This window comes from Chiloscyllium plagiosum, unplaced genomic scaffold (assembly GCF_037043375.1).
Source record: "Chiloscyllium plagiosum isolate Xiang-an unplaced genomic scaffold, Cpla_swu_hap1 HiC_scaffold_9, whole genome shotgun sequence".
NCBI classification, from domain to species: Eukaryota; Metazoa; Chordata; class Chondrichthyes; order Orectolobiformes; family Hemiscylliidae; genus Chiloscyllium; species Chiloscyllium plagiosum.
This window is the reverse complement of record NW_028270147.1, coordinates 14521763-14542447: the sequence shown is the minus strand read 5'-3', so window position 1 is coordinate 14542447 and position 20685 is coordinate 14521763. Positions and strand designations below refer to the sequence as shown.

Below are 20685 nucleotides of genomic sequence, written 5' to 3'. Positions count from 1 at the left end.
ATGCTGCCAGTGTTGGAGAGTTTGAGCTATCAGGAGAGGCTGAGTAGGCTGAGGCTGTTTTCCTTGGAGCATCGGAGGTTGATGGGTGACCTTATAGAGGTTTATGAAATCATTAGGTGCATGTCCAAAGTTAAAAATCACATAACACCAGGTTATACTCCAACAGATTTATTTGAAAGCTTTTGAAGCGCTGATGAAGGAGCAGTTCTCCGAAAGCTAGTGCTTCCAAATAAACCTGTTGAACTATAATGTGGTGCTGTGTGATTTTTAACTTTGTACACCCCAGTCTAACATTTCCAAATCGTGAGAGGCAGAATAGAAGAAATATTCAAGGTCTTTTCCCTGGGGTGGGGGGAGTCCAAAACTAGAGGGCATAGGTTTCACATGAGAGGAAAAAGGCTTAAATGTAACATAAGGGGCAACTTTTTACACACAGAGGTTGGTGCATGTATGGAACGAGCTGCCAGAGGAAGTGGTGGAGGCTGGTACAATTATAGCATTGAAATTTGCATCTGGACATGTGTATGAATAGGAAGGGTTTAGAGAGATATGAGCCAAATGCTGGCAAATGGGACTAGATAAATTTAGAATATCTGCACAACTCTGTGACTCCAAGTATGATTCTACAAAGTAATGATTATCTCACTTTTTAGATTGGAATCAATCTTAACATCAGGCCATAGACAGAGATCACAGGGGGCTAACACCTTCAACATATTGTCTAGCTATCACCATTGTTAACAGCTAACCCGAGAATGTAACTTTTAAAAAAAAGGTTTTGTGATTTACACATGAAAGAAGTGAAACTATCACTGTATTCTAACAGATGAAAGGCTTAACAGACAATTAATTTTTCAATGTATAATTTCAGTTACATCACACCACAAATTTTTGCTATAAATTCTGTGTTACGATCGAGCCCTCCATTATCACCTGATGATAGAGCGTCGCTCCGAAAGCTAGTGTGCTTCCAATTGAACCTGTTGGACTATAACCTGGTGTTGTGTGATTTTTAACTTTCTACAAAGTAAGGCTTTGATCAATTTCACCAAACTAAGAACAAATGCGAGTGTGTTTCCAGTGAAAGAGGAAGGGATTATAGTCAACTGCACAGATGGAAGCAATTTCCTGTAAAGTTGTTACCTCTTTCACCATAAACTTGGATCAGGGCATCATCTAACATGAAGTTTTGGGTAAAGTGAATGTACCGGCCCTTGTCACCACATTGGCCATACTGCAGAGTGTATGGGTCATCTCCATACTGAGTATGTGGGTTAGCAATGATCACATTAGCCTAGAAAAAGATAAGTAGAGGAAATAACATCAGGGAATAAGATCATCCCCAAACTACTGTTAAATATAAACCACAAAAGCATGGATACAAAGACAGCAAAGTGAATAAAAAAATGTAAGTAAGAGAAATCTGGACGGTTTCCACTTGTTTGAAATTCTAAGGAAACAAAATACATTTTTATTAATTTTTCCTTCTAAACATTGGACATACATATGGATAATAATAGAATGCTGTAGGTTAGATGTGCATCAGATTACTTTCATGGGTTGGCGCAACATCGAGGGCCAAAGGGCCTGTGCAGAGCTGTAATGTTCTGTGTTCTATGTTCTATAAATCAATGTGCAGTCAGCAACGTCAAAGGTAAAGCAGAAAGTACTTTCGAAACACTGTCTTGGATCATTGGATAAATAAAATAAAGGATAGATCACTAGTGATGCAATTGGCACTTTTTCACAAAGTTAAATGTAAAAATATAGTTAAGAGTAGATTAACGTGGATGATAAAATGACCCATGAAATGGTGAAAAAAAGTAATTTTACAATTCCATTATTTCAGCTTTTACCTTTTCATAAGACTGGGTGCTTGGTCTCTGATAGTTGGGCTGAGAATTCCAGGTGATGGGCAATAGGATTTTCACATCTCGGAAATAAGCTCGATGTTTGGTGGCTTTGTACAAGAAGTTTGAAGCTGACCTCACCATTTCCTAAAAGAAAATATTATCAATATATTTCATGGACTTTAAAATTGACTTAGCATCGGGGAAGAATGGTAGGCATTTATAAACGTATACTGCAACTTGTCTGTACCATCAACAAAGAGGTGTGTTCAGATCACACCTCTGACATGGCAAAATGCCTCTTTGCACACAACAAGGAATTATAAAACAAAATTTGGCCACATAATAGAATGTTAAGAGATAATCTCGGGTTGGAAAAGTTGATTTTAACATGCGCCTTGAAGAAGAACTGAAAGTGGAAAGGTGTACAGAGGGATTCACAAAATTAGAATCTAGTCAGCTGAGGGCAATAATGAAATTCAGATTATGTTTGATTATTGCTCCTGTACTTCAGTTGTTTAAAGGGGCTATATAAATGAAGTCAGAAGTTATATGACACCCGTTCCAGGTTATCGTCTGACAGATTTATTTAAGATGAGGAGGTGGCAGTGTTGGACTTGGGTGGACAAAGTTTAAAATCGCACAACACCAGGTTATAGTCCAATTCGTTTAATTGGTAGAACAAGTTTTCGGGACTCAGCTCCTTCGTTAGTTGAATTCTCTTCACCTGATGAAGAAGCAGTGCCTCAAAAGCTTGTGATTTTAAATAAACCTGTTGGACTTTAAGGGATGAACTCGGATTTCACCAGTTTCCTCATTTCCCCTCCCCCCAGCCTGTCTCAGTCAAATCCATCAAATTCAGCACCGCCTCCCTAACCTGCAATCTTCTTCCCGACCTCTCCGCCCCCACCCCAATCTGTCCTATCACCCTCACCTTGACCTTTGTCCACCTATCACATTTCCGACCCCCCTCCCCCAAGTCCCTCCTCCCTATCTTTTATCTTAGCCTGCTGGACAAACTTTCCTCATTCCTGAAGAAGGGCTAATGCCCGAAACGTCGATTCTCCTGTTCCCTAGATGCTGCCTGACCTGCTGCGCTTCTCCAGCAACACATTTCCATCTCTGATCTCCAGCATCTGCAGACCTCATTTTCTCTTCAAAGATTATAACCTGGTGTTATGTGACTTCTGACTTTGCCCACCCCAGTCCTAAACCGGCATATCATATGTAAATGAAAATTGCTTTTGTTCTGCCTTATACTCACAGTTCAGATCTGATACGTTAGCTCTGGGTGAAATTGGAAGGGGAACCGAACAGTCTCCTTTTACCATTTTAAAGGGGCACCAGCTCATTGTTACCCAGTATCATCAGTAAAGATTACCCAACTGACCCTGATTCCCAGTGTGGAAATTTGGTAAAGCGCAATGTAAGAAAGATGTGGAGGAGCTGGTGTTGCACTGGGGTGGACAAAGTTAAAAATCACACAACACCAGGTTATAGTCCAACTATATTTGGAAGCACTAGATTTCAGAGCGCTGCTCCTCCATAAGGTGGTTGTGAAGTATAGCATCATAAGACACAGAGTTTATAGCAAAAGATTTCAGAGTGATGCAACTGGAATGATGTATTGGACAAACCTCGATTACACACACACACACACACACACACACACTCTTTCACAGGTGTAGACTCCATCACACCCACACACACACTTTACCAAGCTTTCACACACGCAAACATATGCTCTCTCACAACACTCACACTCAAACATGCACACACTCACTCTCTTTCATGCATGCACGCACACATATACGACTATGAGGTAAAATTGTACTTGCAGAATTAGATTTGCAGATATATTCTATTTTGCTCAAAAAATTGACAAGCTACAGGCAGTCAATGCGTGCAGTCAATACATGTAATATTTTGTAAATTCCACTGTTGAAATAGAACCAGTCTGGCTCAAGACTCTGACCTCGCACCTTTAATGCATTGTCTGAGCTGAGATGTCTTTTTTTATATAAAACTTTAAGCTATCTCGAGAAGGTGACGTAAGAGCAGACCTAGGATTTACACACTAATGAATCGAAACCCGCAATCCATTCTAAAAGATGAAAGACTTAGCAAACAATCCAGGTTTGTTCAATATATCATTTCAGTTGAATCACACTGAAATCTTTTGCTAAAAATTCTGTCTTATGATCTTATACTCCACAACCACCTGATGAAGGAGCAGCACTCCAAAAGCTAGTGCTTCCAAATAAATCTGTTGGAATATAACCTGGTGTAGTGTTATTTTTAACAATGTAAAAAGGCATTTGGTATGTTTCCCTTTACTGGTCAGTGCATTGAGTAGAGGAGTCGAGAGGTCATGTTTCAGCTGTACCAGACATTGGTTAGGCCACTTTTGGAATAGTGCATGCAATTCTGGTCTCCCTGCTATAGGACAGATGTTGTGAAACTTGAAAGGGTTCAGAAAAGACTTACAAGGATGTTGCCAGAGTTCAAGGATTTGAGCGATAGGGAGAGGCTAAACAGGGTGGGGCTATTTTCTCTGGAGTGTCAGAGACTGAGGAGTGACCTTATAGAAGTTTATAAAATCATGAGGGGCATGGATAGGGTAAATAGACAAGGTTGTTTCCCTGGGTTGATGGAGACCAAAACTAGAGGGCATAGGTTTAAGGTTAGAGGGGAAAGGTATAAATGGGTCTGAGGGGCAACTTTCCATGCAGGGAATGGTGGGTGTATGGAATGAGCTGCCAGAGGAGGTGGCGGAGACCGGTACAATTCCAACATTTAAAAAGCATCTGGATAGGTATATGAATGTGAAAGGTTTAGAGGGATATGGGCCAAATGCTGCCAAATGTGACTAGGTTAATTTCGGATATCTGGTCAGCATAGATGAATTGGACCAAAGGGTCTGTTTCCATGCAGTACACCTCTATGATTCGATGAGAATAGTGAGATTAATACAAGTGATGTACATTGAACTGATTTTGATCATTCCAGTGAGTAAAAAAAGCACCATTCCCTTTTTTGAACACACTACCTTCCACCACAAACTAACTGATGAATTGTTGATGAAGACTTTCCTAATAAGCTCACACTGCCTTGTGAGGTAGTGCACTCCTTCAAACCTGCTTCACCAATATCTTCATTTAACACTTTATTGACTTGAATGTGATCCCTTCTGAGCTGATTGAAGAGCCCCTGTTTACTAATGCATTATTATCTTTGTAAAAACAAATTAATTAACAAGGCAGCATATCTAATTGTGGCTCGTTAAAGGAACAGAGTTGTCACTGGGAAATGAGAGATTCTTTCTACTTGGCTCATGGTGAGCTGCTCTCTCAATCTATGGGATGATCATGTCTGACCAAACAATGGCAACACAGCAGTGCTCTCCTGACTGTTTGGGGGTTTAGATGATTACATGCCAGGAGTTAAAGTAAAAGGAAAAGTCAACTTAGCCCATGGACTGTGGGGTTACTCTTACGTTAGAGAGAGATGATTGCTGGTGAGTTTAACCGGAGTGTCACCATGCCACAGGTGAGGGGAGAGATTGAGAAAGTTGGACCTTTATGGTAACCTGAGCCAATATGGGAATTGACCTTGCACTGTTGTTCTTTGTGCACATTTAAGAAACGTCTTGCCAAAGTGTGACTACACTGTGTGAGTTTAAAAAGCTCTCTCCCTCCCAGGAAAAGAGTGTGTAATCCAAAGGGGCTGCACTGAAGGTCCACCTGTTCTACTTGGTAAACCATCAGGAGACTATAGTTTTCCCAAGTCAAACACGATTAAAGATTTTGATCGGGCAAATCCAGATAAATCACCTTCTCTGGTGGGAGAATCCAGAACCAGAGGTCAGAACCTTCCAGAAAAATGGAGCTAAGATATTCATGGTTGATGCATGAAAAATCTCTTTACACGGAGGAACTCTCCTTCTTCAAAAAGCTATTGATGGCGAGGGTCAATTGAAACTGTTAAAATAGAGACTGATAGATTATTGTTTAGTGAGGAGATTACTGGCTACAAGGTGGGTAGATCAAACTAAACCACAGACCCAGCCAGAGAGTAACTGGGTGTGATGACAGGATTGAGACAGCTGAAGGTTGGATGTTACTGTAACACACAAGCCCACGGATGGTCACAAAAGAATGCTCATCGACTGCCAGTTTGTTAAAGAATTCTCTTTCAATTTCTTTACCTACAGTATCAATGATAAATAAAACGACTAAACACAGTCATTGATTGCAATAGGGATTCAGCTACTGGTCCTACCTGAATTTTTGTAATGAGCATTGGATCCTCTGGTATTCCAGGGTTAATAGCAATGACGACATTTTCGTAACCATTATTCGCCAGTTTCACATCAGAACATCTTACACCATAGACACAAACCAAGCACACGAGGGAGAGGAGAAATATCTTGATAGACTTCATTTTTGAAATCCAACCAGTGCACCCTTTAGTCCCAAGTGGCACGGCTATGAAGTTACTGCAATTTATATTGATCTGCATCAAAACATTTTAGATCAGCTGTACATTTATTGCTGATCCTGTATAATAAGGAAATCAACTTCAGAAATTCTTCAACAGCTTAACATACTGCATTTCCATAGATGAGTCACATCAGAGCTCTGGATGGGATCTTTCATTTGGTCAAGGTTCAGGTACATGCACAGATGCCCTAAATGAGTATGATACTGTGGTTTTAATGGAGATTTGGCTAAAAACAGGACAGGTCTAGTTTCTAAATATTTCTAGTATATGAAAAAAATGAGGAGAAAGTACTGATTAAAGATAATATCACAGTGTGGAGGAGATAATGGTCCAGAGGATTCAGGTACAATAGTCAAGATCTGCATTCATGGGCTGGTTAGTGGGATTTTGCGGTATTCTTGGATTTGTATACCTGACTTTGGAGAAAATGGCTGTGAAGGTGTGATCTCCAAAGCCAGCTGGGAATGAGGCAACCACAGGGGCTTTCAGGTTTGGAAGTGACTATTCCAAGGGAGACCTAACCCACCAAATCTTCTGACTTGCCTCACACTGCACCATGGCCTTTCAGGAACCCCATGTCAAAATGCAGCACTTTTAGCTCATTCAACCACATTCTGTAGAAGCAGTTAAACCTATTGTGACAAAAGGATGTGCACAAAAAGCTCTCAAAAATAACTTCAGTCAGTACTTTTCACGAAACAAACTGTCAGTCATCCAGATCTGTTGAAATATCAATAGTAGAAACTATATGCACTCAAAACCTCTTCAACTTGCATACAGAAACCTTGTGTAATTGACAGAAGAGATCAGTGAACTAGAGCTATCAATCAAACAATGATTTCCCTGGGACTCAGTTGTGTCTGTACTCAAATGAACGCCTGGGTTCTCAAGCAGAAGTGTATATATAATGAGACTTCTGAATTGATCAGCTTTGCCACAACCTAGCAAAGGGAATGGTTTGGCACATTCTACAAAGTAACTAACTTCCCCAAAGTGGTGCATGTTGTCAATATAACCAATATCCCATTGAAGACCACAAATGATGCAGCTGTTATATATATGTAAACAAGAAGTGGTTTGGCTCATTAAATGTGATGAGTCAATTGAGGATCTTAAATGAAAGAAAGTGAGGACTGTAGATGCTGGAGATCAGAGTGGAGAGTGTAGTGCTGGGAAAGCACAGCAGGTCAGGCAACATCCGAGGAGCAGGAGATATTTCGGGTATAAGCCTTTCATCAGGAATGAGTGATGAAGGGCTTATGCCCAAAACATCGACTCTTCTACTCCTCGGATGCTACCTGACCTGCTGTACTTTTCCAGCGCCACACATTTCGACTGGGGGTCTTGAATGTCAGTGCAGGTCATTGAAGACATATCCATGGAGCCTTCAGATTCTGACACTCAGATTTACATGACACCCACAGTAGATTGCAGATAAATGGCAATAAAACACACTGTTGAATCTCTGCTAATGCACCTTATCCTAATTTATCACCATATTTTCAAGAGCAGCTTGGGATAGGCAATAAATGCTGGCCAGCCAGCAACGCCCTGATAAATGGCCTGCTCCTCTTCCTATTTCAGATGGTTTTAAGGTTTTATTAGATGGGAGAATAAAGGCAGTCATAGCTTCTGGGGAAGAGAGGAATTTGGAACTCTGGAATTTAGACAGTGATTAGGATGACAAACTGCCTCCTCCCTCTCTCTTCCCATAAAGTCACATGCAATCGTCAGCAAGATTGAAAGGAAATTGGTGATCTATTATTGAAGAAGAAACTATTCATTGCAAAACATCTAAGTGAAACATTACCTAAACCTGAGGTGCTAAGTGAAATACTAAATACAAATTGAGTTAACTAGCTACTCACTATTTTGTAAAAATAGTAACATTAAATGGTTGATATTCACTGAAAATAAAGTAAGTTTAAGATGATTCCTGTTGAAGGTTAAGTGTTAACGCAACAAAGTCAACTACAATACATTACACAGAGGAGGATGAAGAAGGATGGGGGCAGGGAATGTGAATGACGGAAAACAATGTACTAATTGTTGCAATTTTGGCTGCTCATGCAGCACTGAGTCTTGAATTTCCTTTGGAAAAATGAGATAAAATATGAACTAATTCCATATAATTTTAACATGATTTTGAATTCCATCATCTGAGTTAATACCTGGAACTCTCATGGACTGAAACAGATTTCACAAAGGAGCCAACATTATTGAATTAGGCTGCTGAACCCACTGACTGGTCAGGCTTCATGAATTAAACAGTTAATATTTTAAGTCCTAATATCTAAGTTTAATGTCTGAAGTTAATAATTTCCCAAGTAACGTGAAATTAGCCAGAAAGCCCACTCTGGGAACTTTGATACCTTCTGCTTTGTACCATCATGAGAATCATCACAAGTTGGAAATGAAACACCATCTTCAGACAGAATAAGAAAAAAACTGCAATGTTAACATACAAGCAGAGGAGGTGGATTTCTGATAGCAGAACTGAGACAGACTAGCGAAGACATTCCTTTTCTCTTAAGAAAAAGTACCAGTGACAACATAATTGGAACGAAACAACAAGAAAGCAAGAACTTGAAAATTAACATTAACAATTTTACTGCTGATGGTCCCAAAAAGTGAAAAATCCAAACATGGTCTCAGGCTAAACCCTTATTGCTGAAGGACTCAAAGTTCTGTAAACTGTGCATTCTTTTCTCTGCCTTTTGTACTGAATACCTTATAATTTTGTATGTGTGTGGGTGTATGAGAGAGAGAAAGAGAGACTGAGAGAGCCCAAAAAACTGCAGAAAAATCACATGCTCAATGTCTTTTTTTTCACAGATGGTGCAGGTAATAAAACTTGTTATTCCTTTAACACAAGAAATCCTTGCAATTGGCAGCTTACTGCTACAATAAAATTGGTATATTTCATTTGGGCCAAGATATTGCTGTGTGTAAAGGAGGAAATTAAACCTTTGCCCCCAATCTGGAAAGTTAAAAGCAGGGAATCAGTTCATGTTTCCTCACCTGATCCAAAACCTTTGGTGTTTAAGAATATTCTGATTTCCCATCAATCTACTTTGTCTTCAAGGAGCCACTAAAAACCTAAGATTAGGCATCAAATTAATATTGTATTGACCCCTGACCTCCCGATATTGATGATGGCAGGGGTTGAGCAATGGCAATGCTGTTGAATATCAATGGTAAGTGGTCATGGCTTGAAACTTAAATAGTAAGTAACATTTTTGCTACATTTCAGACCAAGCTTGAACCCTGTTTAGCTCCTGCTCTATCCAGATATCGACCACAGGAGTTCTAAATAATACTGATCACAGTGAAATCATTAAGGATTATTCTACGTCCAACATTGCGAGAGAAGGTAGACCACTGATGAAGCAGCTGAAAGAGGTTGGGTTTAGCACACTGGGCATATCCAGTAATGTGGAATGGGATCAATGAACATGTATTGTTTAGACGGTAGTCGTTTAGCCATGTGGAAATGAGACATTAAACGAATTTACGTAAATTCACAGAGAAGTATAATAAAACTGATAGTATCTGGGCATGTACTGGGGTAGGAATCAATCATAAACTTCCTTTGATGTATGCTATAACTCTCAGAGGCTTGGACCTCCTCCAACTTTAGTTCTTCTTTTACCTAAATACAAAGGGAAAAATTCTTCAACTTCGTTAGTGGAATATTCCGGTTGGTGGAGGGCAAGATAGCGTGAATACTATTTGTAAAGGTAATCTGACTAAGTTGCAAAGTACGTTGCTGTTTGAACATAATAGGCAGTGAATCATCTCTGAACCTTCTCCTGAACAATGTCTGACCCAAAGCACCTGGATGTGCTGCAGATAAATAATGCATGTTTTCCTCCACACCTTTTCCAATTATTGATCAGGAAATATGAAATCCCATGAGTAATAATTTGTAAGGAACAATAAAAAAAGCAATGACTTCCAGAACAAGCTTGGAAAATGTGTTCACACTCACAATTGCAATGAAAATCAATTGGCTTCTACAGAAAGCAACTAAAATAATTTAGGTCCCTGGAACAAGTTTAAGAAATTATTTTCCTCTGCATTGAGTGAGGCAACATATTAAAACACATTGTAAGGAACCACATCTCTTCTTTTTCTTTGAACTATAAACTGGGAAATGGAAGTTGCACGCGGCTCTGTTGATAAAATACCGAGAGAGTTCTTACAACCGAAAGGTCAACTGGGGTTCTGTGGTACACACTTCAATTAAACAAGTTTTAGTTTCTTTTGCATGTAGTGAGCTGGATACTTTAGGAGACACAGCAGCACCAAGAGTCTCTGAATATAACATAGCTGCGGTGTAGAAGAGGTAAGCTCCAGATGGAATAGTGCGTGCAGTTCTTGTTGCCACACAACCGGAAGGATGTGATTGTACTGGAGAGGCTGCGGAGGAGATTCACCAGCATGTTGCCAGTGTTGAAACTTATCAGTTACGATGGGCGACTGGATAGGCTGGGTTTGCTTTCCTTAGACAGAGGAGGCAGGGTTGGAGGGGGCAGACTGATATATACAAAATTATGAAAGGAACAAGTAGAACTTTTTTCCCCAGGGCAGATATGTCTCAGATCAGAGGGCATAAGTTTAAGGTGAGGAGTAAGTGGCTGAGAAGCAATCAAATGTAAAATGCTTTTAGCTAGACAGTGGTAGAAATATAGAATGGCCTGTTTGAGGGGTTGGTGAAGGAAGATGCTCTCATAACATTTACAAAGCATCTGAATGATCAATTAAAATGTGAGGGCACAGTAGGCTATGGATCAAGTTCAAGTAAATGGGATTAGTGTAGTTTAGTGTTTATTTGTCAGCACAGACAAGGTGGGCCGAAGGGCTTCTTTCTTTGCAGTATGACAAACTATGATAATAGCCTTTTGCACCGGCTTAAGATGAAGGTTCATAATCCTGCAAGAAAGTGCATTGAGACACCTGTAAATAACAAATGACTAAAAGACATCCCACAGACTCTCGAGAAGGAATTCCAAAACAAAAAAAGACCGAGGTCCACTTGATCAGCTACCTATCAAACATCGACCACTGCTCGGCCACAATGTCATGTCATTATTACTAAGAATCAAAGGAAAAGTGTGAGAAACAACTCATCCTACTTGTTTGGTCTGGCACTCTTGTGATGCAGTGTCCCTACCTCTGAACCAGAAGACCCAAGTTCAAGTCCCACCTGCTCCAAAGGATGTGTAACAATATCTCGGTACAGGTTGTTTAGAAAATATCTACTCGTGTAGTTTAGGGATTGATCTATAGATTTTTATTTTCCTTCTGTATTTTGTCACCTATCATATTTCTGTTAAGCTGTCTGTCTTTGTTTGTCTTATTGATGAATGAGTGTGTGGAGGTTTGGGTTTTAAGAGGATATACTATTATATACTTTAAGAAGATATACTTTAATAAAAAATACTGCAAACAGGTATGTTTTTGTTGTCATTTGTTAAAGAATATGTTTGCTTGCAATAAGCAGTGATCTCCTTGTTCATGACAAAGCCTGCTGTGAATTACACTTATCCAATCATACAGACAAAGAGCTGTACAGCACTGGAAAAGACCCTTTGGCCCAACTCTTCAATGCCAACCAGATATCCTAAATTATTCTAGTCCCATTTGCCAGCATTTGGCCAATAGCCCTCTAAACCCTTCCTGTTCATATACCCATCTAGCACCTTTTAAATGTTGTAATTGCACCAACCTCCATTACACTCTGGCAGCTCATTCCATACACGCACCACCCTCTGTGTGGAAAAAGTTGCCCCTTAGGTCCCTTTTAAATTGTTCCCCTCTCACCTTCAACCTGTGCCCTCTAGTTTTGGACTCCTTTATCCTGGAGGAGCGACCTTGGCTATTCACCCTATTTATATCCCTCATGATTTTATAAACCTCTGTATGTTTCCACTCAGCCTCAGACGCTCCAGTGAAAATAGCCCCAGCCTATTCAGCCTCTCCCTAGAGCTCATACCCTCCGACCCTGGCCACATCCTTGTACATCTTTTTTTGAACCCAAGTTTAACACATCTTTCTGACAGCAGGAAGACCAGAATTTAACACCATATTCCAAAAGCGGCCTAACCAGTGTCTGTACAGCAACAATATGACCTCCCAATTCCTATACTCAATACTCTGACCAATAAAGGCAAGCATACCAACAACTGTCTGCACTATCCTATCTACCTGTGACACCACTTTCAAGGAACTATGAAACTGAACTTTAGCAGCCTGTGATAATCTTGATCGATTCGTTCGTTACATATTTATGACACTTTGTGTAATGGTGGCGCTTTGTTATCAGTGCATTCTGCCCAATTGAGTCATGACAACATGTCAGAAAGCATTAAACTCATCTGACATCTCCATAAACACTCAAATAAATATTCACCCAGACTAGCCAGTCACTCTGGGACAGGCGGACCTGGTAATATCCTTGGTACTGTGCTCTGCCTTGCCATTCAGATTATCCCACACATTCCTGTTGAAGGCCTTATGCCCGAAACATCGACTCTCCTGCTCCTCGGGTGCTGCCAGACCTGCTGTGCTTGCCACACTTTTCAAATCTGGATGGGTGTGTAAAGCAAATTCAAACATGCATTACAAAGCAGCATTAAAATGTGGGAAGATAGGCCTGTCACAGAAAGTCTTCTGTTTACTGCAACTCTCTACCAGGGACTCAAATGTCCTGTTTGGGTGAAAGCTGTCAAGTTCAAGAATTCCTTGTGGAGTCTCACTTAGAGTCAGAGCTGTACTCTGGATGTAACAGGAAGAAGTGCCTCAACAGTCAATATGTATGCAATCAACACTTTTATTAAAGAACTAATAACAATCAAAACATAAAATTATTTTAAAACTCATTCTATATATATTGCACATACATACATATAAACATACACTTAAAGGAAGAAAAGCAACTTCATAGCAGCACAAATGGTAACCCCAAATTGATCTGTTCAACACAGTCCCTGAAAGAGATAACGTTGCCCTGAATGCTAACATTACCAAGTCTCTGAATAGCCATAGACAGAGTGGACCCATCTGGTTCACTACTTTATTGATGTCCATTCCTCCACAGTCTTCGGATTATCCCACTCTGGATACTGTAATGAATGATGGAGGCAGTGCCCTGTTCAGTCAAATTTCGGGCCCCAGGGTTCAGCCTTCACCCAAACTTCCTCAAGATAAGAGAGAGTGACAATCACAAGTCTCCTGTCAACCTCCTCTCACAGGCACTAGAAGTATTGCAGACTCCACAGAACTCAAGCTCCTTATACATCCATAAGACAACACGACATAGGAGCAGAAAGTGGGACACTCAGCCTATCCCTTTGATGAGATCTCGCTCCCAACAATCAGTTAAACTGCCCATTAATTAAACTCCACTTCCTGACTCGACACTCTAGTTGACCACCCTGTATGCATTCAATGCTTGTATTTCAAAAATCATCAGATCAAAAACAACTTTAATTTGGGAAATCTAGCAAGATCTGAAAACAAAACCATCAGTTCAGACAGACCAACAGCTACAAAATAGCCCTTGTGGAAATAAACAAGTTTGCACTTATTAATATTACTAGTCATCACATAATTGATTAAAAGTTCAAGTTTGACAAAGTAATGTTTAATAAAAATAACATACAGGTTGCTTTAAAATCAAAAGAAAGGAAATAAAATTCTAAATATTACACACAAAGGTTAGTGATTGTAGGTTTCAGGCTTCCAAAGCAAGTGTGGGGAGGGAGACATGGTCAGAAGCAGGAAGTAGGCCTGAGAACTCCCATGATGCCAGAGGTAACACCACCAATCTGCAGGTCCCTATGTTTGTAACAGCACACTAACAGCGGACCCTCATTCTAAAATATACCAGCCCACATCACATGATCTATTTCAGCCAACAATACCACTGTGTATTACCATGGGAACCAGTGAAAACTCTTCACTCTCAGCAAACTTTGGACAAAAGGCAGGAAACACCGGTTCCTTTAGTGTACAATAAAACGTGTACAAACACCGCACCGATTCTGCATCACAAACAGCAAGAATGTCACTGTCACAGTCCAGATAGACTCCAATGTTCTCCAGTTGGTTTTTGTAGCAGAAATACATCACCTCGGTGTCGTGTTGGGCACAATAAAGGCCCCTTTCCGAGCAAGAAAACACCCACGAGTTTTCCTCAGATCCCAGTTTGCTTCCTGGAAGCATGTGTGGAATACTCTGGTAGGCTATCCCCACAGCCCAGGAAGGAATGTCTTTCACATTAACCCCCCATTAGTGAAGTCCAGTGATGTAGCCTGCTGTGGCAAGTACATTGAGAGAGCTGCGGAAGTGTTCTGCGTTACACCACTTACTTTGCTCCGCTTCAACAACTTCAACTGCGGGACCCTTCCTGCTTAGTTTCAGCTGGAGACGAGCACTGTTCATATCCAATTGAACAACCTGAGCTAGAAGATGGGGGAAATGAAAACATAGATCAGTTAAAATCACACTGAAATGAGAAGTGACTCTACTTTGACCAGAACCCTCAAAATTTGGAATACCTGAATCAGATCCCCTCTCAGTTCTCTTTTCCAAGTGAAACAGCCCTATCAGAAGGATCACTTGGGTCGATTTGTTACCAAGGGGCTGCGAATAGAGTTGATCACTAGAAAGAACAGTGGACCACCCAAAACTGGAGATCCTAACAGAGGGACAATTATTAAAATTAAGTAGCTGAAAGTGTTTGGCCTAATATCACAGTCCAAGGGGCAATCAATATCTGGCTTGTAACAACCACAAGCATCTTGCTTTTTGCCTAACCCTATGGTTCTGGCTGTTGGAAGGTGTTCACTTTGACACGTACGAACCGATTTTTCTAGGATTCCATCGTGTCATACTCAGCTGATGTCAAAGTTGGTTTCTCTACGCTTTGCCCTGTCACTCAGCTCTGATGTCAATGCTTGGATCAAATTCTGTAGCCAGACTATGTTCGCATAACCTCAGTTGAGCATCTTAATTACGAATGAGTAGGTGTCATTTTACTACTGGCAAATCCCTTCATCATCTTAGTAACGTTGAAACAACTGCTTGAATAATATTAATGCAATAATTGAGCAAATGGAGTTTGACAAACTAGATATTACGGAGGTCAGGAAGATGAGAACTAGAAAGTACAGGTTAACACAGGCAGGTAACAATTTATTTTACATAAATATGACTTACATAAATGACTAAAAATTAGATAAAACATATTTTCTGGAGCCAAGGGACCCAAGCAACAACTTTTTCATGCAGAGGGTGCTGTGTATATGGAATGAACTATTAGAGGTGATGGTGGAGGCTGGTGCAAAAATAACATTTAAAAGGCATCTGGATGGGTTTATGAATAGGAAAGGTTTAGAAGGATATGGCCAAATGCTGGCCAATGGGATAAGATTAATTTAGAGCATCTGATCGGCATAGACCAGTTGGGCTGAAAGGTCTGTTTCCATGCTGTATGCCGCTGTGACTCTATGAGCCAAATGCAGTATTCAAAGTTCTAATATTGTGCAAGATGATTTGTTTTAGTTACATCAAAGTGACTTTATCCATGCTAATGTCTGAATGCAATGGAACATGACACATGGAGAGATTATTGGCAAACATTTGGCAGTTTTATCTGCTCTGTTTTTTCTTTAAGATGGTAATCCTCTAGGTCTGGTGTCGGTGGCGATGTAAAAGAATCACACTGGGCAAAAACTACCTCTCATCTGGAAAAATTAGGTATTTTTGTAATTTGGATACTACAGCGTGTTCAGTTTCACTGACCCAACTGCATTTTGTACGAATGCATGCAACACTGACTTACGTGAAAATAATTCACCCAAAGATGTTAATATTTTCCTAGTATTTATGCTCTGTAAAACGCGCCTCTAAATTTTGTAAGTCATTTCTCACATCCAGGAGACCCTTGAAACCAAGGTCCTGTTCTTTAATCTCAGTGCTGTGAAAGCATAAATGATAAAAGAAAATGCACTGATTGTGAATTGAAATGACAGGTTTCCAAGTTTTAAAAGGAATTCTTCAGTTTGTGTTTAAACATACACACACCAAAGGCCAGTCCCTTCCAACGAATCTTAGGGAAACATGGTCTAGACAGAAACAAAATGCTACTTTGCCAGCATGCAACAAATATATCCATCTATCAGAAACACTGCAGGCTACGTTGTTACTGCTGAATTCCTGTTATATGGAGCCTTTGGTTGTTATTACACCGTTATGTTACTATGTGGCCTACTATATTGAACCCAACATATCACAGGTGAAAAGATTTTTTTTTGTTCATTGATTGGATGAGAACATCGCTGGCTTGGCAGCATTTATTGCCCATCCCGCAGTTAAGAGTCAACCACCTTGCTGTGGGTCTGCAGTCACATGTAGGCCAGACCAGGTAAGAACACAGAGCATAGAACAGTCCTGCACAGTACAGGCCCTTCGGCTCATGCATTTGTACCGAGCATTTATCTTAAACGAAGATCAACCTAACCTACACACACCTCAATTTACTGCTGTCCATGGGTTTGTCCAGCAGTCACTTAAATGTCCCTAATGTCTCTGCCTCTATTACCACAGCTGGCAGTGAATTCAATACATCCACCACTCTCTGCACAAAGATGCTCCTCAGACGCTGCCCCACGTATTGTGTTTTTCCAGTACCAAACTTGCGACTCTGTGTGGAGCAAATCTACCTCTGACATCTCCCCTATACCTTCCTCCAATCATCTTAAAATTATGACCCCTCAAGACAGTCATTTCTGCTCTGGGGGAAAAGTCTCTGGTTATCTACTCTATCTATGCCTCTCATTACCTTAGATGACAGTTTCCTTCCCTAAGGGACATTACTGAACCAGATGGGTTTTTCCATTGACATTCAATAATGGATTCAGGGTCATCACAAGATTCCTAATTCCAGGCATTTTTATTAAACTTCAAGTTCCACCATCTGCTGTGGTGGGATTCACACCCAAGTCCCCAGAATGCTCTCTGGGTCTCTGGATTAACAATCCAGCGATAATACCACTAATGTTGTGGTTCTGTTCACCAAGCTGGGAATTTGTGTTGCAGACATTTCGTCCCCTGTCTAGGTGACATCCTCAGTGCTTGGGAGCCTCCTGTGAAGTGCTTCTGTGATGTTTCCTCCTGCATTTATAGTGATTTGTATCTGCCGCTTCCGGTTGTCAGTTCCAGCTGTCCGCTGCAGTGGCTGGTATATTGGGTCCAGGTCGATGTGTTTGTTGATTGAATCAGTTGATGAGTGCCATGCCTCTAGGAATTCCCTGGCTGTTCTCTGTTTGGCTTGTCCTATAATAGTAGTGTTATCCCAGTCGAACACATGTTGCTTGTCATCTGAGTGTGTGGCTACTAAGGATAGCTGGTCGTGTCGTTTCATGGCTAGTTGGTGTTCATGGATGCGGATCGTTAGCTGTCTTCCTGTTTGTCCTATATAGTGTTTTGTGCAGTCCTTGCATGGGATTTTGTACACTACATTGGTTTTGCTCATGCTGGGTATCGGGTCCTTCGTCCTGGTGAGTTGTTGTCTGAGAGTGGCTGTTGGTTTGTGCTGTTATGAGTCGTAGTGGTCGCAGTAGTCTGCTGTCAGTTCAGAAATGCTCTTGATGTACGGTAGTGTGGCTAGACCTTTGGGTTGTGGCATGTCCTCATTCCGTTGTCTTTCCCTTAGGCATCTGTTGATGAAATTGCGGGGGTATCTGTTTTTGGCGAATACGTTGTAGAGGTGTTCTTCCTCTTTTTGCAGTTCTGGTGTGCTGCAGTGTGTTGTGGCCCTTTTGAACAGTGTCTTGATGCAACTTCGTTTGTGTGTGTTGGGGTGGTTGCTTTCGTAGTTCAGGACTTGGTCTGTGTGTGTGGCTTTCCTGTATACCTTTGTGGTGAATTCTCCGTTCGGTGGTCTCTGTACCATCACGTCTAGGAATGGGAGTTGGTTGTCCTTTTCTTCCTCTCTAGTAAATCGGATTCCTGTGAGTGTGGCGTTGATGATCCAGTGTGTGTTCTCTATTTCTGTGTTTTTAATGATTACAAAGGTATCATCTACATATCTGTCCTAAATAATACCACTAAGCTATCACCTCCCCTTAAGTTAAATTGACTTTTACCTTACTTTTTTGTATAATTCCAACAGTAACAAAACTTCATTATTTATAAGGTAATGCTGGAAAATACAAATTAAATGCAAATCTTTCTATGGAAAGGATAGAAATTGTCTTTTTTTTCCTCGTTATATTATTCTGAAAGAGCATGCCAGTAGTGCAAGTTTCTAAATTCGATTTCATCAGGCATTAAAGTCAAGAGATTACAAATAATGTTTCAGGGTCATTTCATGTGACAACTCTAAAAATCACAAGATTATGTGCTCATGGTGTGCTCTGCATTTGTTGCCATCCCCATCCCTAACTGCCCACCATTTCAGAGGATGGTTAAGAAAACCATATTGCTGTGGGGCTGGAGTCACATGTAGAGCAGACTGGGTATGAATGCCAGAGATCCTTTGTTAAAAGGACATCTGTGAACCAGACGGATTGAACAATGTTCGATGATAATTAATGTGCCATTACTGAGATTAGTTTTATTTCTAGATTTATTAACACAATTTAAATTACACCAGTTGCTATCGCAAAGAACATTAGCTGGGTCTCGATTTACTCATCATATGACAGCAGAGGCGATGGCCTGGTGGTATTATTGCTGGATTGTTAATCCAAATGTTAGATTGGTGGTGCTGGAAGAGCACAGCAGTTCAGGCAGCATCCTAGGAGCAACAAAATCGACGTTTCGGGCAAAAGACTTCATCAGGAATAAAGGCAAAGAGCCTGAAGCGTGGAGAGATAAGCTAGAGGAGGGTGGGGGTGGGGAGAAAGTAACATAGAGTACAATAGGTGACTGGGGGAGGAGACCCAAATTGCACACAATATTCCAAAAGAGGCCTAACCAACATCCTGTACAGCCGCAACACAACCTCCCAACTACTATACTCGATATTCTGACCAATAAAAGAAAGCATACCAAAGGTTATTGTTTTAGAGTGTCTAAAGGGTGCAATCCATCATCATAACATTCAAGGTTATGAGCCGAGTGCTGGAAAGTGGGACTAGTTTAGGGTGGCTTGGTAGCTCAATGGGTAGCACTGCTGCCTCACAACACCAGGGAACTAGGTTTGATTCCAGCCTTAGGTAACTTGTCTGTGTGGAGTATGCACATACTCCCCATGTCCACATGGGTTCCTCTGGGTGCTCTGGTTTCCTCCCACAGTCCAAAGATGTGCAGGTTAGGTGGATTGGCGATGCTCAATTGCCCATAGTGTCCAGGGGTGTGCAGTCTATTGACAATGGGAAAAATGCAGGGATAGGATAGGTCTGGGTGGAAGGCTCTTGGGGGTCCGTGTGGCTTCAATGGGATGATTGACCAGAGTGTCGGGATTCTATAGATTTAGTGTCACTTGAGTGCCACAAACCCTATGGACTGAAGGGCCTTTTTTGTCCTGTATGATTCTGTGAAAAGCAATGATAAGTAAATTACAGCTGCACCTTCATTACAAATAAATAACATCAATGGGATACGTAAAAGAAATAATTCTGCAAAAATATTGAAAAGCAAGATTTAAAGTATTCATTGTCTACTTGTATTACAGCAATGAAAGTACATCAACAAGTGCACAAGATTGCAGGATATAATCTGCCCTCTACATAGTGACCCAACTTACCTGGTCATTTATCTCATTGTTACCCATGGGATGTTGCTCTGTGCAAATTATCTGTTGTGCTCACTACATTACAAATAGTGACGATGCTTCAAAATGACTTCTACTGCTACAAAATCCTTTGGGTCATCCTGTGATCATGCCAATAATTATTTAACTACAAGTCCTCACTTCTTTTGTTGTGTTTTTTGGATGAGATCTGCCTTGTCACCTCACAGACACTGCACCTCTCAATGGTCATTTGCATCAGAAGCAATTAGGAATAGTTTGGAGGAGGGGCTAATACAGTATGAGAATCAAAATCATTTCTTCAGTTGAATTGCATCTAATCTGAGGCTTGAAAAGGCCTTGTCACAGTCCTCCAAAAAATAAAATCCATTAGCAAGATATAAACTCTGCTTGCCTTCATTGCTCAGTCCTTTGAGCATTGGAGTTGGGAAGTCCAGTTGAGGTTGTGCATGACATTGGTAAGGCCTCTACTGGCATATTGTGTCCAACTCTGATCATCCAGGTCGAGGAATTATACTATCAAGCTGGACAGGGTTCAGGGGGGATTTACCACAACGTTTCCAGGTA

General features: G+C 40.8%; 1 protein-coding gene and 1 pseudogene across 1 annotated transcript in view; both read right to left on the bottom strand.

The window, feature by feature from the left end:
• The window catches only part of LOC122554128 (calcium-activated chloride channel regulator 1-like), a 32915-nt gene extending 26614 nt beyond the window's left edge, over nt 1-6301 (bottom strand). The window contains exons 1-3 of the mRNA XM_087990424.1: nt 6132-6301; nt 1857-1997; nt 1144-1294 (exon numbers count right to left, since the gene is read on the bottom strand). Coding sequence (XP_087846550.1) covers nt 1144-1294; nt 1857-1997; nt 6132-6293 — 454 coding nt within the window. The 5' untranslated portion in view covers nt 6294-6301. The remainder of the gene's footprint in view (nt 1-1143; nt 1295-1856; nt 1998-6131) is intronic.
• Nucleotides 6302-14267: 7966 nt separating this feature from the next.
• On the bottom strand, nt 14268-20120 carry LOC148149088 (SPRY domain-containing protein 4-like; annotated as a pseudogene).
• Nucleotides 20121-20685: the final 565 nt, after the last annotated feature.